This window comes from Monodelphis domestica, chromosome 6, assembly GCF_027887165.1.
Source record: "Monodelphis domestica isolate mMonDom1 chromosome 6, mMonDom1.pri, whole genome shotgun sequence".
NCBI classification, from domain to species: domain Eukaryota; kingdom Metazoa; phylum Chordata; class Mammalia; order Didelphimorphia; family Didelphidae; genus Monodelphis; species Monodelphis domestica.
The window spans coordinates 216873793-216895689 of NC_077232.1; the positions used below are offsets into that span (position 1 = coordinate 216873793).

The 21897-nt window shown below is 39.1% G+C and overlaps 1 protein-coding gene across 4 annotated transcripts in view; it reads right to left on the bottom strand.

Annotated features, from left to right (window-relative positions):
• Positions 1-5684: 5684 nt before the first annotated feature.
• SCRG1 (stimulator of chondrogenesis 1) overlaps positions 5685-21897 on the bottom strand; it is a 105792-nt gene continuing 89579 nt past the window's right edge. For all 4 annotated transcript variants that reach the window (XM_056802920.1, XM_056802918.1, XM_056802917.1 and 1 more), the window contains 3 exons: positions 16027-16115; positions 8509-8758; positions 5685-6030 (listed from right to left, as the gene is read on the bottom strand). In XM_056802920.1, coding sequence (XP_056658898.1) covers positions 5976-6030; positions 8509-8744 — 291 coding nt within the window. In that variant the 5' untranslated portion in view covers positions 8745-8758; positions 16027-16115 and the 3' untranslated portion in view covers positions 5685-5975. The remainder of the gene's footprint in view (positions 6031-8508; positions 8759-16026; positions 16116-21897) is intronic.

A 21897-nucleotide genomic window follows, 5' to 3' on the forward strand; every position in this document is an offset into this window, starting at 1 on the left:
AGAGAGTGAGCCATGCAGGTTGTCTAAGAGTGTAGGAGTAAGTTTTATAGGCCATCCAGCATGGAGGATTAAGAATTAGCCTTTTAACTGAACTCAAGGGTAGCTGAGAGGAGGATTCATTTGGCAGCAGTGCAAAATTTAGATGTGAACATGATAAGATCAATACAAAGTAGAAGCTTTGCTAGTCTGAGCCCATTCTTCTCAGATACTGAGTTGGTATAGAGTAGAGCAGAGGTGTCATACCAGCCAATTAAAATGCAATTGGGAAATGTTTTTAAAAAATAAAAATACAATAAAACATCAATAACATAAATTTGTAGTTTTCTAAGACAATAGGCAACAGTTGAGTTTGATCTCCCTGAAGTAGAGTGCTCCCCTTTAAGTATGGGAGGGCAGAAATGTTAGTTCTCTTGTTCTTGATATATCTGAAACAAATATCCTTCTTTAAATTGATGTTCGATGTTAATTGGTTAAATGGAACTGAGATGGTAGTCATACCGCGGGGGTGAGAGAGTGAGAGAGAGAGAATGCTCACCTTGGAATACTCACTACAAATATAATCAATACAAATACAAAATACAAATGTAAGCACATTTTTAAAATTTCAGTATTTTGATATACTTATTGTTTCCTATGGGAAGTTGAGAGACTTTTATTTTTGTTTGAGATAGAAACTTTTTCTCCATATTTGAAAATCAAAGGAAATTTCCTTGTGGAAAATTCATTGCCCATGAAAACACATTGCTTATATTCTCACAAAAGCGATAATTGAAGTAACAAAAGAAATGTGATTGTCAGATCCCACATCGTAACTATGTGGTTAAATAGTAATAATTTTGGTTATTGAATGAGTTTTCATTTCATTTTTATTGAATGTGCTAGAAAAAGGCTACTTTTTCCAAATGAAGCTGAGTTTTGTAGCTTTTAAATGATATATGAAATTGTAAATTGTTATATCATTTTAACCTTGTAGCATAAACACATGTATGTATGTAAATATATGGATGGGTGTGTATACCGGTATGTGCTATGTCTCTCTGACTTTGACTTTCTATCTACTAAGCCTTCCTTACGCTCATATGTATATATAAATGTATGTGTGTGTATATGCATGTATACAACCATGCATCAGATAATTTACGTTTACTGCCTTACCAAATGACCTTCCCAGGAGCTATTGCCTATCTTCTTTTTCCTTAATTGAGACTCATTTATTATATTCATGCAGTTTGAGAATCATGCACTCCATTATGTGTGTGTGTGTGTGTATGTGTGTGTGTGTATTTTTCTGGCTAAAAATGATGCTTCCTAACTTGAGAATTAAACCGTGGGGCATTTTAGTTCAAATAATGATTGCTTAGCCAAATGAGATCGCCAAATATCCATTTTATCTTTGATCAACATGAAAAAGCATTAGTGTCAATGTCTCTGTGTCTGTCTGCTTGATTTGCACAAGTTCTGGTGCCTTCCAAGAATGAGCTGAGGACAAACTGAGACGGTCTAGAGGCCCCAGAGAGTGAAGGTCCATCCTTTTGTGGAAACAACATCTTCTCCAAAGGCTCTTTTTAAGGACATGAAGATAGGGCACAGGCCACTTTATGTGAGTACTGAGGCAGAACAAAACTTAACTGAGGAGAAGCTTTAGAAAGGAAAACCCCAAAGAGGAGGAAGGTGATGACAGCTGGGGGAGAAACAAACAGATGCTGTTCCTGGGTTGAATTTCTGCCATAAAGTAGATGTTGATGATCTTCCAATAGTACCATTTTTCTTGAGAGCCTCAAACCATGGCTGCTAAAAATGGGAATCCCAGAGCAGGGAGATTAGGGTGAGAGGATGTAAAACTGCTTGGAAATGGAAAATGGCCCAGAGGAAGGTACCACAGGGGTGGTGTCTATAGGGGCAATTCTGTAGAACTTCAGATAGCCATGCTGCTGACCTCCTAGGAGACTTCAGAGGGACCAAGCTCTTAGTTGTGGGGCTATGACATTGCAAGGCACTCATTGGGGTACCTCTAGATCTGGTTATGACCTTAGCCATAGCTTTCAAATGATTACACATAAGCAGTGTGCAGGAGGTATTTTTCCTGTTAGAAGAACCTTATAAAAGTTGCAGCTTTGAAGAGCATGGTATTTTTGATAGCATTTGTTTTAAATCTTTTCCTAATATGATTGAGCAATTGAATTTTATGCTAACTGGCTACCACTCTCTCATCCAAAATGTTATGCAAGATATACTATTTGCCTGCTTTTCCCCCTTTAATTTTTAATGGCGCCTTTAATAACGCATCATGCCCAGAGCTTGCAAATAGAGAATTAATGGCAACTTTTGGTCTGACCAATGGAGAGATAACCATTTCAGGTGAGGACTTGAACCAAGGGAAACTTGGAACTTCAAATAGCCATACGCCAAATAACCATTCACCCTGGCATAAATACAACATTTATATATGTAGTATATCTGTGATATCTTACATCCGTACCCATTGTGAATCTCATCATTTTCTCCATTTAATATATATCATACTAATAAAAAACCCTAAAATAGGTATCATATTTGTTATATAATTAAGAACTTGGGGGCTGCTGGGTAACTCAGTGTATTGAGAGTCAGGGCTAGAGATGGGAGGTCCTAGGTTCAAATCTGGCCTCAGACACTTCTGAGCTGTGTGACCCTGGGCAAGTCACTTAACCCCCATTGCCTAGCCCTGCTCTTCTGCCTTGGAACCAATACTTTGAATTGATTCCAAGACAAAGGTTTGTTTTTTTTTTTTTAAAGAACTAGCCATAGCTTGTTAATGAAAATATATAACATATATGAAAGATATATTTTGTCTTCTAGAAGTCCCTTATAAAAATGGAATAGTTTAAGATTATAACATTTTGGTGACAATTGAAGAATTCAGTTGTCCAATTATATTACAAAAGTGTTAAAAGGTTTTTAATTAAATTGAATGAATTTTTGCAAATTTGCCAACCACTTACTAATCATCCAAAATTTTGTTGAACTTGATAAATGGGGAAACATCTAGATAAAAGCTCTCTGTGTCTATGGAAAATTGGATGAGTCTTTTCCCCTATAATAATGGTGTTTTTTTAGGGGGAGAGGGAAGAAGGAACTGTGATTCCATGATTATTTATGGAGTTTTAAAAGGCCCATTAATTTCATCTGAAATTAACTTTAGTGGAAAGACAAGTTGTATGTTTGTAATTACAGAGGGGGAAATTTGCAAAGTTTCCAACTTTAATTTTTCCTCTGCATATTTGTTCATAATTTTGGTGGGATTTTGCCAATTCTGCAAAAAAGGTAAGCTACTAAACCCCAGAATATTTGAAAAAATAAAGGCAAAGGCTATCTATAGGCTGGAGAAAATTCAGAGAAATTTTATGGAGAAAGAATGATAACACTAATGAAAAAGTATTATTGTTTGCTCGCAATGTGTTCAGTAGACTATATGTATATGAAGTCTCTCTTAATGAGAGCTTGGCACATGCATATAAAGAAAGCAAAATTTTATAACTCTGCTTAAGTACTTGTCATCTGAAATTGGGTATTTTTATGCAGAATAAAGGAAAGTTTACTTGATTTTTCAATGTAACCAGAAGTTGTCCTAAAACTTGACTGCTAATATGTAGCATCAATTCATTTGTTCATTCCCTCTGGTTGAGAATAGGTGTACCAGCGGAAAGAACGTATGTAATCATTCAAGAGTTCTATGAAGCCAGCTTTTTCAGCATTCATGTTTTACATGTAATATTGTTCATAAAAACTTTTATTTTGGAAGTGAAACAGGATGTTTCCCTCCTGTAATTTGCTATTCTGTGTTAGAAATTGAACTTAATGTTACAAAGTAGTTTTCAGAAAGGCCAAGAGAAACGGAACAAATATGTTTATCATCAGTGTTGCCTGGTTCTCTCCATTAATAACTTGGTAGTACAAGTTTATGAAACATTCGAATTTTTATTTGCCAAGTACTGTTTTTTTTCTTGTCCTCTGTGATAAAGGATGAAAAGGTTTGCAATTTGCAAAAACTGTGCAAAAACTGAAAAATGCAAACCTATTATGAGAATGGTTGTTAGAAATCCCATTCTTTCCACACATGTTCTCTGATGATAATACATATAATTCTCATGAACAAAGACAATGACTTCTTGAAGCTCTCTTTTGGAAGGACGTTAGAGCACGGAGAGAAAGACAGGGTTTCTTATTTGATGCCTTTGTAAGCTCAAAAACAAATCATTTCACATGGGAGAGGTACTAGCCAAGAGGAGGCCAAGCCATCAGTCTGGCATTACTTAAACAAAAAGTCTACTAGAGGTGTGATTTTTTTCCCTCCTACTTTTCAACTTTGGGGTATTGGTAGATGTTTCTTAAATTATTATATTACCAGCAATAACAATAATAACTAACATTTATAAAGGCTTGTAAATTACTTTAAATTTGTTATCTTGTGCAGTCCTTACAACAATCCTATGAAGTCAGCGCTATTATTATTATTCCCATTTTACAGATGTGGAAACTGAGGCAGAAAAAGATCTTAAGTGACTTGCTAGTCAGTATGAGGAGGCTGTATTTGAACTCATCTTCCTGACACCAGCCCCAGCATTTGGATTGTTTGGACTGCTCAGGAAGAGGATTTTGTAGAATGTATTGAATGCAGAACATTTCAAGGATTTCTTTGTACATTTGAGGAACGTTGAGTTGATATATTGTCAAACCTATTGGTGAGTCTCTTCCCTTGACTCCATGGTTAACAGGTGACTTCAAAGAACATTGTCAGTGACATTTTATAGATTTTACTTGCAGGAGGAGATGACATAGGAAGTTGCCTCCAATACTTTTATTAAGTTTGCTTTAGGTTAATGATCAATGAGTGAAGCCAATCAATGTGCAGTTGTGTGAAGTTATGTCACGTAGCCGTTGTGTACACTTCAGGAGCTCCTGTTCAGAGATGGCCTTTGGAGGCCCTTTTCTTTAAGACTGCAGGGGTCAGGTTAAGGTGAGGGTTTTCTCAGCAAAATATTTGCTCAGAGGTCATAGGTATTAATCAGGTGGGTGAGAGATATTCTCCTATTTATACTGAATAGCTGCAGAAAATGGACCAATCCACTAAATTAAAAATCAGGACTCGAATTCTGTATTGGTGGTCAGACATGATCGAAGCAGTGGTTGCTTTTGTGGAATAGTTTTTCCTTGTAATAGGGATGGGTTTGTGTATGTGTTTGTACATAGGGAGGGGAAGGAGAAATATATTTGGAAATGATTGTGATGTAAAAACAAAAGGTATCAATAAGATTGTTTTATAAAACAGTTTGCCATCAGCAATCACAAAGAGGAAAACAAAATCTGATTTTTTTTTGTCTTTTTGTCACCAGCCTGGCAAACTTTTTTACCCTCAACAATGATGAATTTACATTTTGCCTTAAGGTATCAAATAAGAGTTTGGTGGTGCAGAGCAGATTTAGCGTGGGACTTGGAATCGGGAACATTCATGTTCATGAGTTCAAATCCAGCCCCAGACATTAGCTGGGGGTCCTTGAATAAGCCTTTGCTTCAGTTTACTCATCTGTCAAATGAGCTGGAGAAAGAAATGGCAAACCATTCCAAATATCTGTGCCAAGAAAACCCTAAAATGGAGTAAGAAGAGTCAGACGTGTCTGAAATGACTCAACAGCAACAATGTTGAATAGAAGCAACCTGTCATACAGTAAAAGGTTTTTATTATTATTATTGTTGGGGTTATGTCTAGGATACATATAGCACGTTAAGGTTTTACAGAGCATTAAACTTATTTGACTCTCATGACAACATTAGGAAGTAGGCTTTATTATCTCCATTTTACAGATAAGCTCCCGGGGCTCTGAAAGATGAAGTCGTTTCCTCAAGATCACAGTTAGTAAGAACTAGTCAGGGTTCGAACCTGGGTATTCTTGGCTCCATAGCCTGCTCTCTACTCATTATGACAGATATGAAGAGTCTCACTGGTTGTTGCAAGGAATCACAAAAGAGATCTTTGGCCCAAAGAAGATGTCTCTGAAAGAAATCACAGCCATTCATTAAATACAGGTAGAAATTATGAAGTATTAGTTTACGAAATGCTTTGGTGGGCTAGAACTGTCCCTTTCCCCTAGATTTTAAATGTGGCCACTTTTTTATGCATTTAAAGTACAAAAAGGACATAAGGCACATCTGATTTCCTTGGAACAGAGCCATTAATTCATCTCAGTCCTATTGTCCATGAATAAAAAATATGCAATCAGTTCTGGAAAATAAGAAAAAGGGCAGATGTTTAATTATAATCCCCCAATACTAGTGGGCATATGCACATTTTAGTTTTATTTCTATAACAAACATTAGGAAATCTGTTAAATTTGTGCCTTTCCTTCCAGAAGTCCTCTCACTTCGTTCCTGGATGCCCCTGTCCAGCCGTTACATATAACTCTTGCTGGACCTTTCTTCTACAGAAGTCAAATACGGGTTAGGGCAGAGTGGCCCGCCCAGGGGGGCCTTGGAGCCAGTCCATAACACCCAGTTTCAAGCCAAGACTGGTCACTTACAGGCAATTCCCCAAGACAAGGGTTCTTCCCTTGACCACTGTGGTTGGATCTGGTGGCGGAGCCTATCGATCTTTTCTCGGAGCATTGTTTTTAAATGCACAACAAGGAAAATGACAGAGGATTCCTAAGGAAACCAATTCTATGGAAATACACTTATACAATATCTTTTCAAAAACCAAAGGAGCCTGGCCAGTTCCAGAGAAGGAGTGGATTTGCCTTCGAGGAAGGTTCTCCTGGAGAGCTTCCTCCACTCCCCAAATCACAGCCGATCACTGCTGGGTGGGTCCAGCCTTTTTGTTGGCGGTTTTTAGTATGGATTTTTAGATGTAACATGAATATAAGACGGATGATTTTTATAAGGGTGCTTCTCCGAGGCAAACAAATCCTCACATCAGCTCTGTCCAAAAATGTCGGTCTTGTCCCTTTTGTCCTCTCCCTCCCCCTTCTCCCTCCCGGGGCTTAGCCAAGCGCCCGCATGCCCACCCGAGATGCTTAATGAATGCTTATCCTCTGATGGGCTCCGAGTAGAAAGGCCTGGCTTCTTCTCCCGGTTCTATTCACTATCCCATGAGCCCTGCTGTGGAGGATGCTGCTGCTGGAGGCTACCCTTCGTGAAGGGGAAGGCCAAGGAAACGTTGGCCGGAGGACCCAGAACAGAGGACCCAGAACAGGACCGGGAAGAGTCTGGAGACCCTGCTGGGGAAAATGGATCGGAGGCTCGCCGGAAAGGAGGCAGAAGATGCTTTCCCATGTTTGGGGGCCGTCGTCACAGAGTTTAGACTTGTTCTCCTCATCCCAAGTACAGAACGGGGAACAACGGGGAGATTTTGCAGATACCCAAAATTAGGGGAGCTCTACCAGGGCTGTCTAAGAATGAAATGAATTATCTGGGGGCGGGGAGTAGGTTGTTGTAAGGATCAAGCGGGATGGCGCCTGGCATAGAGTAGGTGCTTAATAACTGCTCATTCTGTCCCTCCTTCTGCTTCCCTCCTTCATTGGCTATCTCAAAGAGGGAGAAGGTCGCTTGTTGGGGATTTTGTAAAGGGGATGATGTTTTTTTAGATATGAATGGAATCAAATGGCCTCCTGAGGCTACTTCCTCCTGAGATTCTGTGATCCCTACCTGACCCCACAGGTTCCTTGTGAAAACTTGCATGAAGGTCGAAGGCAGTGTGAAGAGAGAAGTGATTTTGGAGTAGAAGGCATGGATTCAAATTCTACCTCTGACACTATTCTCACGTTTACCCTCCTAGATAGGCAAGTGGTACAATGCATAAAGGTGGGCTGCGGACAAGAAGACTTGAGTTCAAATTTAGCATTAAATATGTTCTAGCTGTGTGACTCTGGGCAAGCCACTTAACCTCTCCTTGCCTCAGTTTCTCCATTTGTAAAATGGGAATTCTAATATCACTTTTCTTACAGAGTTATTGTGAGGGACAAATGAGATCATAATATCTGTAAAGTTCCTGGTACATAATAACCTTTTAGACAATCTTGTTTCTTTCTTTATGGGCCTCAGTTTCCTCTTCTGTAAGATGAGGAGGGTTAGACTAGATGATCTGTGGTTATACTGTGTGATTAAGGAGCTTATGTTCTGAAAGCATGTTGACAGGCTAAATGAACCACAAAAATACAAGGTATTTGAGAGAGACCCTAGAAATGGATATATCTGAACAACTATCAAAAGATCATTTGGTGGGGCAGCTGGGTGGCTCAGTGGATTGAGAGTCAGGCCCAGAGATTGGAGGTCCTGGGTTCAAATCTGTGATCTTGGACAAGTCACTTAACCCCTATTGCCTAGCCCTTATCACTCTTCTGTCTTAGAACATAGTAGTGATTCTAAGATGGAAGGTAAGGGTTTTTGTTTGTTTGTTTGTTTGTTTGTTTTTAAAGTCCTCTCTACATTCTCATGTAAGTTCATTGTTATCAAGGTGTTACAAGAAAGCCTTCTTACTTTGGGCAGCACAGCAATTCACTGAAGTTGCAATAACAGATCATCTCACATCCTTTTCCATCCCAGAAGTGGTCCTGAAGGTGTCCATCAATCTGTTTAAGGTCTGCCACTCCTTCGGGAATGTTGTGGCAGTTGCGATCTCTTAAAATCTTTCTGTAGCAAGACAGGCGGCTGGTGGACATGGCATGCCCCCCTAGCAGCAAATTCAGCAAAACCAGCACGGCTGTGGTTTTCATTTTGGCTTTCAGCTCTAGAAGAAAGGAGAATCACAAAGGTACATTTCAGACGAGATGCTGTCTTTTATCCCACTGGAATGGCCAGGGCATGGGGTGCATCTCCCCCGACAGGGCAGCATACTTCTCACCCAAGCTCAGGGTAGATACTTGACTCCCTCACTTTCCAACCTTTCCCTCAGACTAGCAGGTTTTGCTTCCCAGAGCAAGATTGTCACCCCCATGAGTCAATTCCAAATCTCTCATTCTACTAGATGTAACTGGTTTTTAAATTTTTTGAATTTAAAAAAATTAATTAATTAATTAAAGAATATTTTTCCATGGTTCCATGATTCATGTTCTTTCCCTCCCTCCTTCCCCTCCCGTAGCTGACGTTCAATTCCACTGGTGTAACTGGTTTTTAAAAAATATATTTTTCCAGATTACATATGGATAGAACTTTAATAATCATTTTCTGACTTTTTTTTTGCTCTATATTCTTTCCCTTCCTCTTGCCCTCCCTCCCTTCTCAAGACATCAGGCACAATGATATAGGTTGTACATATGCTGTCATGCAATACCTAATTCCATGTCCATCATGTTGTGAAAGAAGATACATCTCACTTATACTAGAGAAGAATTCATGGGGGAAATGAAGAGAAGGACTGTATGGTTCAGTGGGTATTTGGACTCAATCAATTCCTTCCACAACAGTGGATACAGTCCCTTGGAGTTGTCCTGCATTCTTGACATTCACAGTTGATCATTGTACTTTATTGCTGTTACTGTGTACAATGTTCTCCTGGTTCTGCCTACTTCACTTTGCAACACTTTACATAACTCTTTCTAGGTTTTTTTTTTTTTTTATGATTATCTTGTTTGTCATTTCTTATGGCACAAAATATTCCATTACAAGCATATATTAGAGTTTGTTCAGTCATTTCCCAATTGAGGCACATCCCCTCTTTGCCACCACAAAAAGAGCTGCTCTAAATATTTTTATTCAAGTAGGTTCTTTCCCCTATCTTTGATGTCTTTGGGATACAGACTAGTAGGCGTAGCTGTTGAGGGTAAATATAATACCTCTGTTAACCTATGATTTGGTGAGAGGGTCCTGATTGGGACCATTTTCCCTCTTGAGCCCCATAAAGGCAGAATGAGGTCATGGACAGGACATTGGCCTGGGAATCAGGAGGCTAATATTCTGGCCTCAAATCTATCACTGTACATTTCTGCTCCGCACTGAGAAGATTCTTCAACCTCTTTGAGCTTTAGTTTCTATTTCTACAAACCAGCCCCTTCTATCTTAAGCATAACCATTTACAGTAAGGCAAAAGAAATAATATTATAGGTACAGCAAGTACGTAAGTAATCCATATCACAATCCACATGTGAACCTGATTGATGCTCTCTCACTAATGCCCTCCATATCTATGGGGATGAGAACCCGTCAGGAGGATGGCCAGCGAGGAAAACTCTCATGCTTAAGGCAAGTCATGACTCTGAACTGTTGGCTTTGATGTCATTGGCCCAGTTAGGAATCTTTGCACCACATCAAACTGCTTCTCTGCTAACTGCTTGCCTGCTTCTCTCTACAATTCTATAGCTCTTCTCTTCAATTCTTGAGCCAGCAAGGACCATTACAAGCTCTCCAGAGAAGGCTCCTCAAAATGACTCTGGGAAAGTGTTGACTATTAATTTATATGTATGAAATTGCACTCAAGCCAGAGAATTGTCAAGCTCATCAGGCTGACTCTAGGAAGGCTATAGTTCAGACCGACTCAGGCACTTGTCTTCTTATCAGGCTGCTATTTTGTCTGATTAGCTTCAGACTAAATGGAGCTCACGGCAAGACAGCTCAAGCTGACTCTGAACAAATCAGAAAGCCAATTTTGCTTTTTTTCACCAAGTTTCTGCAATATCCAATGAAACCTCAGGATTTCTTTCTATGTAAACAGCAGCAAAACCTCTTTGCCAGATCTACATGAACTGATGCAGAGTGAAATAAGCAGAACCAGGAGATCATTGTACACAGTAACAGCAATCACGTGGAATGATCAACTGGGATTGACTTCGCCACTTTCAGCAATACGATGATCCTGGACAATTCTGAGGACTTGGGAAAAAGAATGCTATCCAACTCTAGAGAAAGAACTGTGGGAGTATAAATGCAGATGAAAACACATGATTTATCACTTGTTTATTTGGGGTTTTATAAGATTGTTCACTTAACAAAAAGGAATAATATGGAAATCTGTTTTGAGTGATAATACTGATATAACCCAGATGCAATTGCTTGCCAGCTCTGGGAGGGGGGAGGGAAGGAGAGAAGGAGACAGTTTGGCTCATATAACTTTGGAAAACTCCTGTGGAAATGTATTATTACACATAATTGATAAAAAATGTAATTCAATTAAAAATAAAACAATAACAAAACCACCTCTTTCCCCTTTCTGCTTTCCCTTCTCAACCAGAGGGGGACAGCAGAGAGCATAAGTATGTCCAAGAAGCTCCATCTCTCTCTTAAGATCAATCCAGTACCTGGAACTTCAGTTCAGCCTTGGTTCAATGCCGTTGAACTTCTCTCCAGACAATCAGTTATTTAAGTAGGGGGAACCTTCTGTTGGCCAACTCCTCCTGCCAATGATCTTTTCAAACATCTCAGACAGGGCTATTTTTTCTCTTCTCCCAATAACTTATTCTTCAAAGAAAGCCTTCAGTCTCTTTTAGCAGCTAGGTGGCCAGTGGTGGGGAAGGAGGACCAGGTACAAATCAGGAAGACCTGAGTCCAGACACTCTTGGGCAAGTCACTCTACCTCCTCCTGCCTCAGTTTTACCAACTGTAAAATGGGGATTAGTACCTAACTCATGGAGACTGTTGTGAGGATCTGATGAGAATATTTGTAAAGTGCTTAGCACAGAACCTGGCATATAGTAGGTGCTTTATAAATTATTCCTTTCCCCTTTCCTTCCCTTATTTAGCCCTAGCCTCAGCCTCTTATCTTCTGTACTTCTAAATGGTTTAAGCCAGAGCCTCCTGACACTCATTTACTCATCTCTCACTTAATAACTTAGTAATAGCTTAGAAATAATACTTAATAATAACTCACCAAATATCCCTTCCAACTGTCCTTTAAAAATCATATATCAGGGGCAACTAGGTAGCACAGTAGATAGAACACCAGGTCTGGGATCAGGAAGACCTGGGTTCAAATCTGACCTCAAATACCTTCTAGCTGTGTGACCTGGGCAAGTCACTTAATCTTGATTGCTTAACCCTTGCCACTCTTCTGTGTTAGAATTGAGACTAAGACAGGTGTTAAAAATCATTTATCAATCTCTAAATTGTTATAATTTCTCTCTGTTTTAAGTTTGATCATCTTAAGTCTTAAAATAGTTCTATGCAAATGGGAGTTGATACACATCATAGCTCTAAATTCTCATCATGGTCCTTTATCTCATTATATGTCCTTGGAACCATGTTTCTTTGTACTTATATTTTCCCAATTTTTTTCTTTTTCTTTTTTTAAACCCTTACCTTCAATCTTTTTAGAATTGGTACTAAATATCTATCTCTAGGTCTGGCTTTCTATCCACTGAGATTCCCCATCTCCTCCCTTTAAAAAAAATCCTTATTTTTCTGTGCTAAAGTGCAAGGGCTAGGCAAATGGGGTGAAGTGACTTGCCCAGGATCACATAGCTAGAAAGCATCTGAGGTCACATTGGAATCCAGGTCCTCCTGACTTCAGGCCTGGTGCTCTCCCTACTAAGTCACCTAGCTATCCCATATTTTCCCAATTGTAGCCAATAAGAGTTCTTTCTCTGCCCTCTTTAAACCACCAAGCTATTCCTGTGCAAACAAGGTACCATCCTACATCTTTTACAAAGTGGCTTGTTTTTATATTTAGACCAAGTTCATTTTCTGTCCAAACTGCTCAAATCCTGTTTGAACACATTTTAAAATAATATTTTAACAGTTTTCAAAATAAAGGTTCATTTACTTGTTTTCTTTCAGGCATCAAAATATTTATTTCTGAAAGAGACAATACCTTACATCTCTTGCCAATTGACATCATCCTTTTACTTTATGCAGAAGTGCTTTTTCTGCCCTTTTTAGCACAAATAACAATATAAAAAGGATGGGCCACACTTTAAACTACAGTAGCTTACACTACACTCTTCCAAACTCAGAAAAGACAAGATTGTGCTGCCCAGCCTTTCTGTTGTAGTAGCAGACCATTTCTAGGATCAATGGACTGTTTCTAATTAGCCTAAGTGATTTTCTGAGAGAATTTTTCAGACCAAAGTATTTATCAAACATCCAAGGAAGCCTCTTTGAGTTTCCTCTTTAACAGTGAGAAAATAGAAACTTTTAACCTGTGAGAGTTAGAATTCGAACTCCCAGCCATTATCTTCTTCAGCTTTTGCCAACTCCTATCCTCTTCGCATCATAACAATTAAAAGGAAAGTGATGTAGAAGAGTTCAGATAGGACTCCCAGTCTCACTGGGTATTTTGGGAATGGATTATTTTTGTCTGAAATTCTCTGCTCTTGGGCGTAACTCAGGTGAGTTTTTTAAATAGTGAAATGAGAATAAGAAGCTATCTGTATAAAACTCCTTCCCTTAAGATAAGAATTGTTTTTTCCTATTGTAGTAGGGCTTTGACACATGCTCAAAACACCCAAGACTGGGCCCTCAAATGGGAATTTTCTAGGGACCTGTTTCTGACAGAAGACATTCTGCATTCTACTGTCAGTAGGTGGGAGATGCCTTTTCCATTTGCTAGAGAGCTGAAACAGGCTACGACTTTTAAGGTACCAGCCTGGAAGAGTCTCTTTCTCTTTCTCTTTCTGACAGTGTCCAGGGGGTGAAAGGCACTGTTCACCCATCGCATGGGAGGCATGAAATGAGCTAGGTGGGCTGAAAGACTATCTATCTCTCCACCCACCTTAGGTCTTGTGACCTTGGAAATTGGTATTGGGGTCTTGGTCTTGTTTCGTTTCTTTTTGAGTTCTAGGAGCTGGTGGTAGGGTCCCCATAGCCAGAGCCAGAGTGCAATCCACAATGACCTTGGAGACCAGATGCTGCTACCAGTCCAGCAGGGCAGTCCCAAGAAGCCAAAGTGCCTGGAACTTGAGCCCCAGGTAGGTTCTGAATTTGGAACTTGGTGGACCATGCTACATAGGAACGGAGTTAATCTGTGAATCTGATCCTCGTTTCCTTCCCAGAAACCAAAGAGATATGGCAGAGGGGAGATGGACAATGATGCTCTCGTGTGTTAGGGACAGAGACTGTCTGGATATTGGCTCTTGCTATATCTTTGAATCAGACATTCATTTGCAAAAGTTCATCTGACTGTTAAGTGGTCAATTTATTAGGGTGCAGGGGAAACCTAAAATTGGAGGAGCACCATTAGACAATGGGAGATAGAGTAGACACCTGTAAACCTCCTTAAGACTATTGGAGGATGCTGAGGGAGAGGTGAAATGTAGCACACCTGGCCTTCAGGTAGTGTGGACCAGGGAAATCACTGTATTGCTCCCATAAAAGCAGAATAGAGGAGTAGATGGGACACTGGAATGGAAGTCCCAAATCTATCACTAATTCTGTGTGGCATTGAAAAGGTTCCTTAACTTCTTTGCACCTTGGTTTCCTTATCTGAATAAAATAAGGCAGTTAGGCTTTTTCCTTTCCTTGGCCACCACTAAATAAATAAACACACACACACACACACACACACACACACACACACACACACATCTCCAAATAAGACACTATTGCAACTTGAGTTCTCTGGAGCACCTGAGGTCATACCTAGCAATTGCTAAGGCACTCAGCTCTGGAACGATGCTTTTTCATCTTTACTTTGACTTTTCCCTCCTGCAGACTGTGAATACTCTTACCCCATCCCACTTCCATTGCTTCAGGAAAGACAGTTGTCTAGCTGGCTAAACAGATGACTGGATGGATAGATAGATAAAATATTTATTAAGCATTTGTGTGCTAGGCACTATGTTAAGCACTGGGAATAAAATATAAGTAGACAGTGCCTGCCCTTAAGGGCTTGGGGAAGGGAGTAGAAGGACAGAAGGGATCATTTGGAGACAGCTGAGAAGTGGTGTGGAGAGCTAGATCTGGACAAGACAAGGAGAAAGCTCCCCTATTATGGATACATAATCGCAATGGGGAGGGTGCAGAATCCAAGTTTCTGTAGTGGAGGAGATTGGGATGATGGCTGAAGTGCAAATGGTATGGTGTGGAGAGAGCCTGGAAAGAACTTGTCAATGGACTGTCCAATTGTTCTACTTGCCATTTCTATGACTTTCTAGAGTACAGCCCTCTTCCTTGGCCACTGTAAGATTAAAACTTAATATCCACTACCCCAAGTATTATATTTTATAAGGTTTATTAATAATCACTTGAAGTAGAGGACACTAATAGCCTGAGTAAAGAGGAGTTTCTCCCAGACCACATTCTTGGGAGAAGAGAAAGAGAGGGGCGGAGTTACACAAACTTATCTTCAAAATGTAAGGATGCAAGGTGAGGACAAAGGGAAAGGGATTCTGGGAGGGGAAGTCCAGGGGTACAAGATTCTAATTACACACCCTCACTCTTCTCTAGGTGTCTTCCTCATTAGGAGGCATGTTTTCACAGGTCAGGGACTCTCTTGCTTTTTTATAGGGCTTAGTACAGTGATTAATGAGTTCTTTTCATTAATTCTGTTTGTTTGTATTTATTTTATGTTCTAATAACCCCAAATGGGCCAAACCATCTCATTTTAATATCATTATTCCTCAGAGTTTATCCATTTCATTGAGAATTTCTTCTCCCCTCCCCAAAAGAAAAGCCAATCAGAGTGGTAAAAGAAAAGATAGAAATAAAATATATTTTGAATTCAAGGAGACTTTTTGAGGCTTGGTAGAATGTGGATGTAAAAATCAAAATGCTTTATTTCTTATCCTTCATCAATATCAATGACATATGACAGTATGTTCAAAAAGCATATGATACTTCATGTCATTAAGAAAATTTATTGATGACTTGAGAGATGGCTTAGTCTAATATAACTGGTCTCAGAATGAGGAAGTCCCAGTTTCAAGGTGTGCCACACTGTGTCAACTGTGGGCAAGACACTTAGCATTTCAGTACCTCTCAGACTTTAATTAGCAGAGCAAGAGATGATCCGCATTGGTATGGTGAGTTTCCTCCACGGGAGCGCCCTTTTCCAATAAAATCAAAGAGAATTGGACACCCCAAGGGTTGTACCTTTGCTTGGAATTCTGTGAAGTAGAAAAAATTCCTTACCTGTCCGGAGGTTAGGAAGCTGTGTTGCAGACTCTGTTGGCTCCCAAACTTCTGACTCAGGCAACCCCTTTTTGTCTCAATCTGTTTTCCTTGACAGTAAAACAAATGGCAAATTTTGAAGGCAGCAACATGGTACAGTGGAAAGAGAACTGGTGTGGCATCAAAAGACTTAGGTTCAAATTTTACCTCTCATGTTTACTATTAGTGTGATTTTGCACAAATGATAATCCCCTTGAGTCTCAGTTTCTCTATTTGAGGAATAAGGGATTGGATTACAGGGGGATCTGAGGGTCCTCTCCACTCTAGACTGATGTTCCCATGATTTCTCTCACATTAATTTATAGGCATATCCTCTCTTTGTTCACTCACACTCTGGGTTGGAACATTTTTGTAAGAAAGGAAAACAGCCAATTCAAAACAACTGACGTTGTAAAAATGTCTACAGTCTAGATAATTTTCTCTTTCAGATCTTTTTGTTTATATAATTGTAATTATACATTGTTTTTCTTACTCTGTTTATGTCATATGTATTTCTTTTTGTTTTCTTTTTAAAACCCTTACTTTCTTTTTTGATAACAAATCTAATAGAGAAGGGCAGGGGCTAGGCAGAGTTGAGTGACTTGCCCAGGTCACATGGCTAGGAGTACCTGAGATTGGAACACAAAGCCATATGTGTTTCTAAGAAGCGAGATGGTAAAATGGACAGAGCCTAGAGTCAGGAAGACCTGAGTTTAAATCTGGCCTCAGATACTTACTGCATGATTTTGGGCAAGTCACTTAATTTCTGGAGAGAGAGAGGTACTGAGTTCTAATTTGACCGTAGACATTTCCTAGCTGTGTTACCCTGAGAAGTCATTTGACCTCCCTTGCCAGCTCTTACCACTTTTCTTGGCTTTGGAGCCAATACATGGTATTGATTCTAAGACAGAAGGTAAGGGGGAAAGAAAGAAAGAAAGGAAGAAAGAAAGAGAGAGAAAGAAAAGAGAGAAAGAAAGGAAGAGACAAAGAGAGAAAGAAAAAAGAAAAAAGGAAGGATAGAAAAAAGAAAATGGAGGTAATACACTACTAACCTCACCGATTTTTGAGAGGAAATACATTAGTAAATTGTTATTTGGCGTTGGTATTATTCTTCAGTGGATTCTTTTTAAAAATGGTTTCTATTCCTTCTCATTCCAGTTGTCCTCTTGTTATGCTTTCTAGTTGCTGGTCAAATTGCAGCTATATGTATAAAACGATGTCTTATTTGTTTCTATTTATAAGTTCTTTTTCTGCAGGTGGATAGACACAAATTATTCTTTAAACAATGTTTCTGTTGCTGTATATATTGTTTTCTTCATTCTGCTTGTTTGACTCTTCATAATTTGATGTAGATCTTTCCATATTTTGTTTTTATTCTAAACCCCTAATTTCTATCTTAAAATCAGTTACTGCCTTGGTTCCAAGAAAAGTGGTAAGGTCAAGGCAATGGAAGCTAAGGAACTTGCCCAGGGTTGTATGTACATGTCTGAGGTCACATTTGAACCCAGGACCTTCTGTCTCTAGGCCTGGCTCTCAATCCACTGAGCCACCCAGCTACCCTACTCTCCAATGTTTTAAAAAAATTAACTTGTTTGTCATTTCTTATGATGCAACAATATTCCATCTCAACCATGCATGACTTGTTTAACCATTCTCCAATTGAGAGGCATCCCCTTAGTTTAGAGTTCTTTCCCACCACAAAAGGAGCTGCTATAAATAAAAATAGATTCTTTTCCTTTTTCCCTGATCACCTTAGGAAATAAACCCAACAGTAGTATTATCGTGTCAAAAGAGATACACAAGTTTGTAACTCTTTGGGCATAATTCCTGATTGCTCTCCAAAATGGCTGGATCAATTTACAGTGTAACCCCAACAATATATTAATGTTCTCACTTGCCCACATCGTCTCCAACATTTTTATTTTGCCCTTTCATCATTTTAGCTGATCTGATAAGTTTGAGATGATATCTATATCAGAGTAATTTTGATTTATATTTCTCTAATCAATTATGATTTAAAGTATTTTTTCATCTAGTTATACATAACTTTGACTTCTCCATCTAAAAACTGCCTTTATATTTTTTGACCACTTGTCCATTGGGGAATGGCTCATATTCTTGCAAATTTGACCAAGTTCTCTCTCTAACTCTTTCTTTTTTTAAGACTTTTTCCCCCCTACCTTAACAAGAGTCTTTTTTTTTTTTTGACTGTGTATTGGTTCCAAGACAGAGGAGTGATAAGGGCTAAGCAATGGGGGTTAAGCGACTTGCCCAGGGTCACACAGCTAGGAAGTGTCCAAGACCAGATTTGAGCCCAGGACCTCCCATCTCGAAGTCTCTCAATCCATTGAGCCACCCTGCTGCCCCGATCTCTATATATTTTAGATATGAAACCTCTATCCAAAAAACTGTCTATAGATTTCTTCCCCTAGTTTTCTATTTTCCTTCTCATCTCTGCTATGTTAATTTTATTTCTACAAACCTTTTTACATTTCGTGTATCTAAAATTATCCATTTACATCTCATGATTCTATCTCTTGTTTATAATTTATGATTTAGCTTATCTTATTATCTTATCATCTGATGCCATCTATGTCTTCATTCATGTCACTAATAAAAATGTTGATGAGGACAGACCAAGGAAAGAGTTCAGTTGCTCTCCAGTGGAAGTCTTCTTCTCTTAATTAATACTGAGTCTGATTGATGAATCAGACCACAATCCATGTTACTGAATTCTCATTCATCCTATACTTCATCTTGTCTATGAAGAAATTGTGACTTTCCTAGAATTCCAAAATGTCACTACTGGAAGATATCTCAGGGGCAGAAAGTAACCGAGAAACCACTTTACAACAAGATCATCCAGCCCTTGTGTGAAGATCCCCAATAAAATGGAGACAAACCAATTCACTTTTCACAGCTCTAATTGTGAGTAGGTTTTCCTGATAGTGTGTCTAATTTTGCCTCTTTCTAGCTTCTTCTGGTTCTACCCTGTGGGGACAATCAGACCAAGTCTAATTCTTTTCCCACGTGTTCTAGTATTCAACAGTCTTTCACATATTTGAAGATAGCCATAATGTTCACATTTTCCTGCCCCAAGTCTTCTCTTCTCTTGCCCAAAGATCCAAATACCTTATTCCTTATGAAGTTAAGACCTTTGTGTACCCTGGTTGCTCTATTCTGAAAATGTCCTAAGCTCAGCCATTCTCAACGTGTGGTATGGCGACCTTTGAAGGTCCATACAACTCTTTTGGGGGTTCATAGGGCCAATTAATATTAAGATGTTTTAATGTCTAATATAGTAATATTATTCCAGGTTTGGAATTCTGTGCTTGGTTGAGCCTGTGACAGACACTAAAATTATCCATATAAACAAAGGTTCTTTGTGGGAGAGTCCTCAGTAATTTTCTAGAGTATGAAGGGGTCTTAAGACTAAAACGTTTCAGAACCATACCCACAGTCTTCTTAGGGATCTGCCAAATGACTCACCAAAATCCAGGTATTCACTCACTATGGCAAAGATTTCATTGACTAACTTTTTCTTTAACTGAATTGGCATTCCACTGATTAATCCGTCTAGTAATAACGTTCTTGATTGGTTCTTTGCCTCTCTGGTCGAAGTGTCAAACTGTTTTTTCCAAAGGATCATTTTCATCCCATAACTCCTTTCTGATTATAGCCGCCTTTTTTCTTCTACCTTCAGGAATATACCACCACAATGATAATAACTCAGGTTTATCTGACCTCTGATATCTTGGCTAAGTGACTCCCACAAGTCTCTGAGAACCCTGGGTTGTATAATTGAAAATCTGTTACCCTAAAAAAAGAACTACATTTCCCAGGAGCCCACTGACTTCCTGTCTTCCTGTAGATAGGGAATATTAGGTGGGGATGTGGAAGGTCCCACTTCTTTACTTCCTGTCCTGAGCTTGGTGGTGGTAAGGCAGGTGTTTGAACTGACTAATCAGCCATAGGCATGTGGTCTTTATTTTATATCTTCTTTATTCCTTGATTTCTAATGATCATTAATAAACTTCCATAAAATAATATTTCTATTATTAGAGATTATAATTTAATTTTTACAGGGTACAGGGTAATTGCCAATATACTTTGATGTAGGGAGTTTCTATACTGAGAATTGTCTTTATTGATGAAGGCACACATCTGATCCAAAATTGTAACATGGTTTGCAAAGCACTTACTCTAAAACACTCCTGTGAGGCAAGTAGCACCAATAGGATCTTATTCATTTTGTAAATAAGGAGATCAAGTGTCCTAGAGGTTGAAACTTGCCCAAGTTACAACCTCTAGGACCCTTGGTCTTCTTATATATATTATATATTTATGTTTTATATATTATATGTATAATCTATTGTATATATTATATTATTATCATATCACATCACATCACATCACATCACATCATATATCATATCATATCATATCATATCATATCATATCATATCATATCATATCATATCATATCATATCATATCATATTATATTATATTATATTATATTATATTATATTATATTATATTATATTATATTATATTATAGCTGGTAGATGGGTCAAAATTAAGTTATGAACTCAGGTCTCTTGACCAGCAAGCTCTCCTTCCATTATCCATATATATGCATTCTGTCCAGTTAGGTGATATGATGAATGGACTATGGGACCTATAATCAGGAAGAAATTAGTTCAGACCTTCCTCAGCTCCTAACAAGCTGTGTGATCCTGGGCAAGTCACTTAACCTCTGTAAAATGAAGATGATAATAATAGCACCTCCCTCATAGGGTTGTTGTGAGGCTCAGATGACAAAATATTTGTGAAGTGTTCTGCAAACTTTAAAGTGCTCTAAAAACACTAGATATTAGATTACATCATATTATAGTATGTTATTATATAGTGTCTTGAAATTCCTCTCCTTTCCCCTGACACAGATATTTGTTTTTTCTCCCCAGTTAGCAATAATGAGGGCAGGGGGAGCCTACATTTTCTGCTGCTTTTGTATTCCTCGCCTGTGGCCAGTAGAATCCACTCTTCTAGGTATTAAGAGTGCCCTCATCAAGTAACTGAATGAATGGAGCAGTATGTCCAGGTACCATGGAAATCCTTTTTGCTGAGCATGTTCAGACCAGAGAATAAAGCAGTGTCTGCCCCAGGCTCAGCCAAGCACGGAGGTGGAAAGTTCCAAACTTTGCAGACACTGTCTGGTGCCTTTGCTCGGCACCCCTGCCCCCACTTCTTTTTCTAACACTTTATAAATTACATATTGAAACTGGATTATCCTCTTCCTCCATTACTAATTGCAGATACATTGCTTCGACCCCTGCTCGGCCAGTGGGAGAATGTCTGGAGAAGGAAACTCCTGTGATGGATCAGTGGGCTTCCTTGTTAAAAGGCATTGGCACCCCCACTCCTCAGCCTGTCCAGGAAGGCCATTTGCTTTCCAGGGCAGAAGAAAATTCCTCAGGCTGATTGGAAGCAAAAGACACTAATTTATTTGGACTCTTTAGTCAAATACGTGTACCTTAAATTTTCCTCCTGATTGAATCTGAGTTACAGAAAGAGCCAAGCCTAAAGATCCAAAGGCATCCAGAAGAGACGGTTAAATGTCTGCTCTGGGGATGCTGATGTGGCTTTTTGCTATTATCGAGGAAAACGCAGAACAACAGAGAAGGGCTTACACCTGGGCAAGGAATCCTTGCCAAGACTATAGGGACAGGGAGTTTCCAGTTTGGATTCTGTCTGGATCCTTGGAGCTATCTAAACCTTGGAATGGTTGGGCCTAGAAGGAGATTTAAAAAGAAAAACCTTTGCATCCCCATTCTGCCTCCCCCCATCCCCA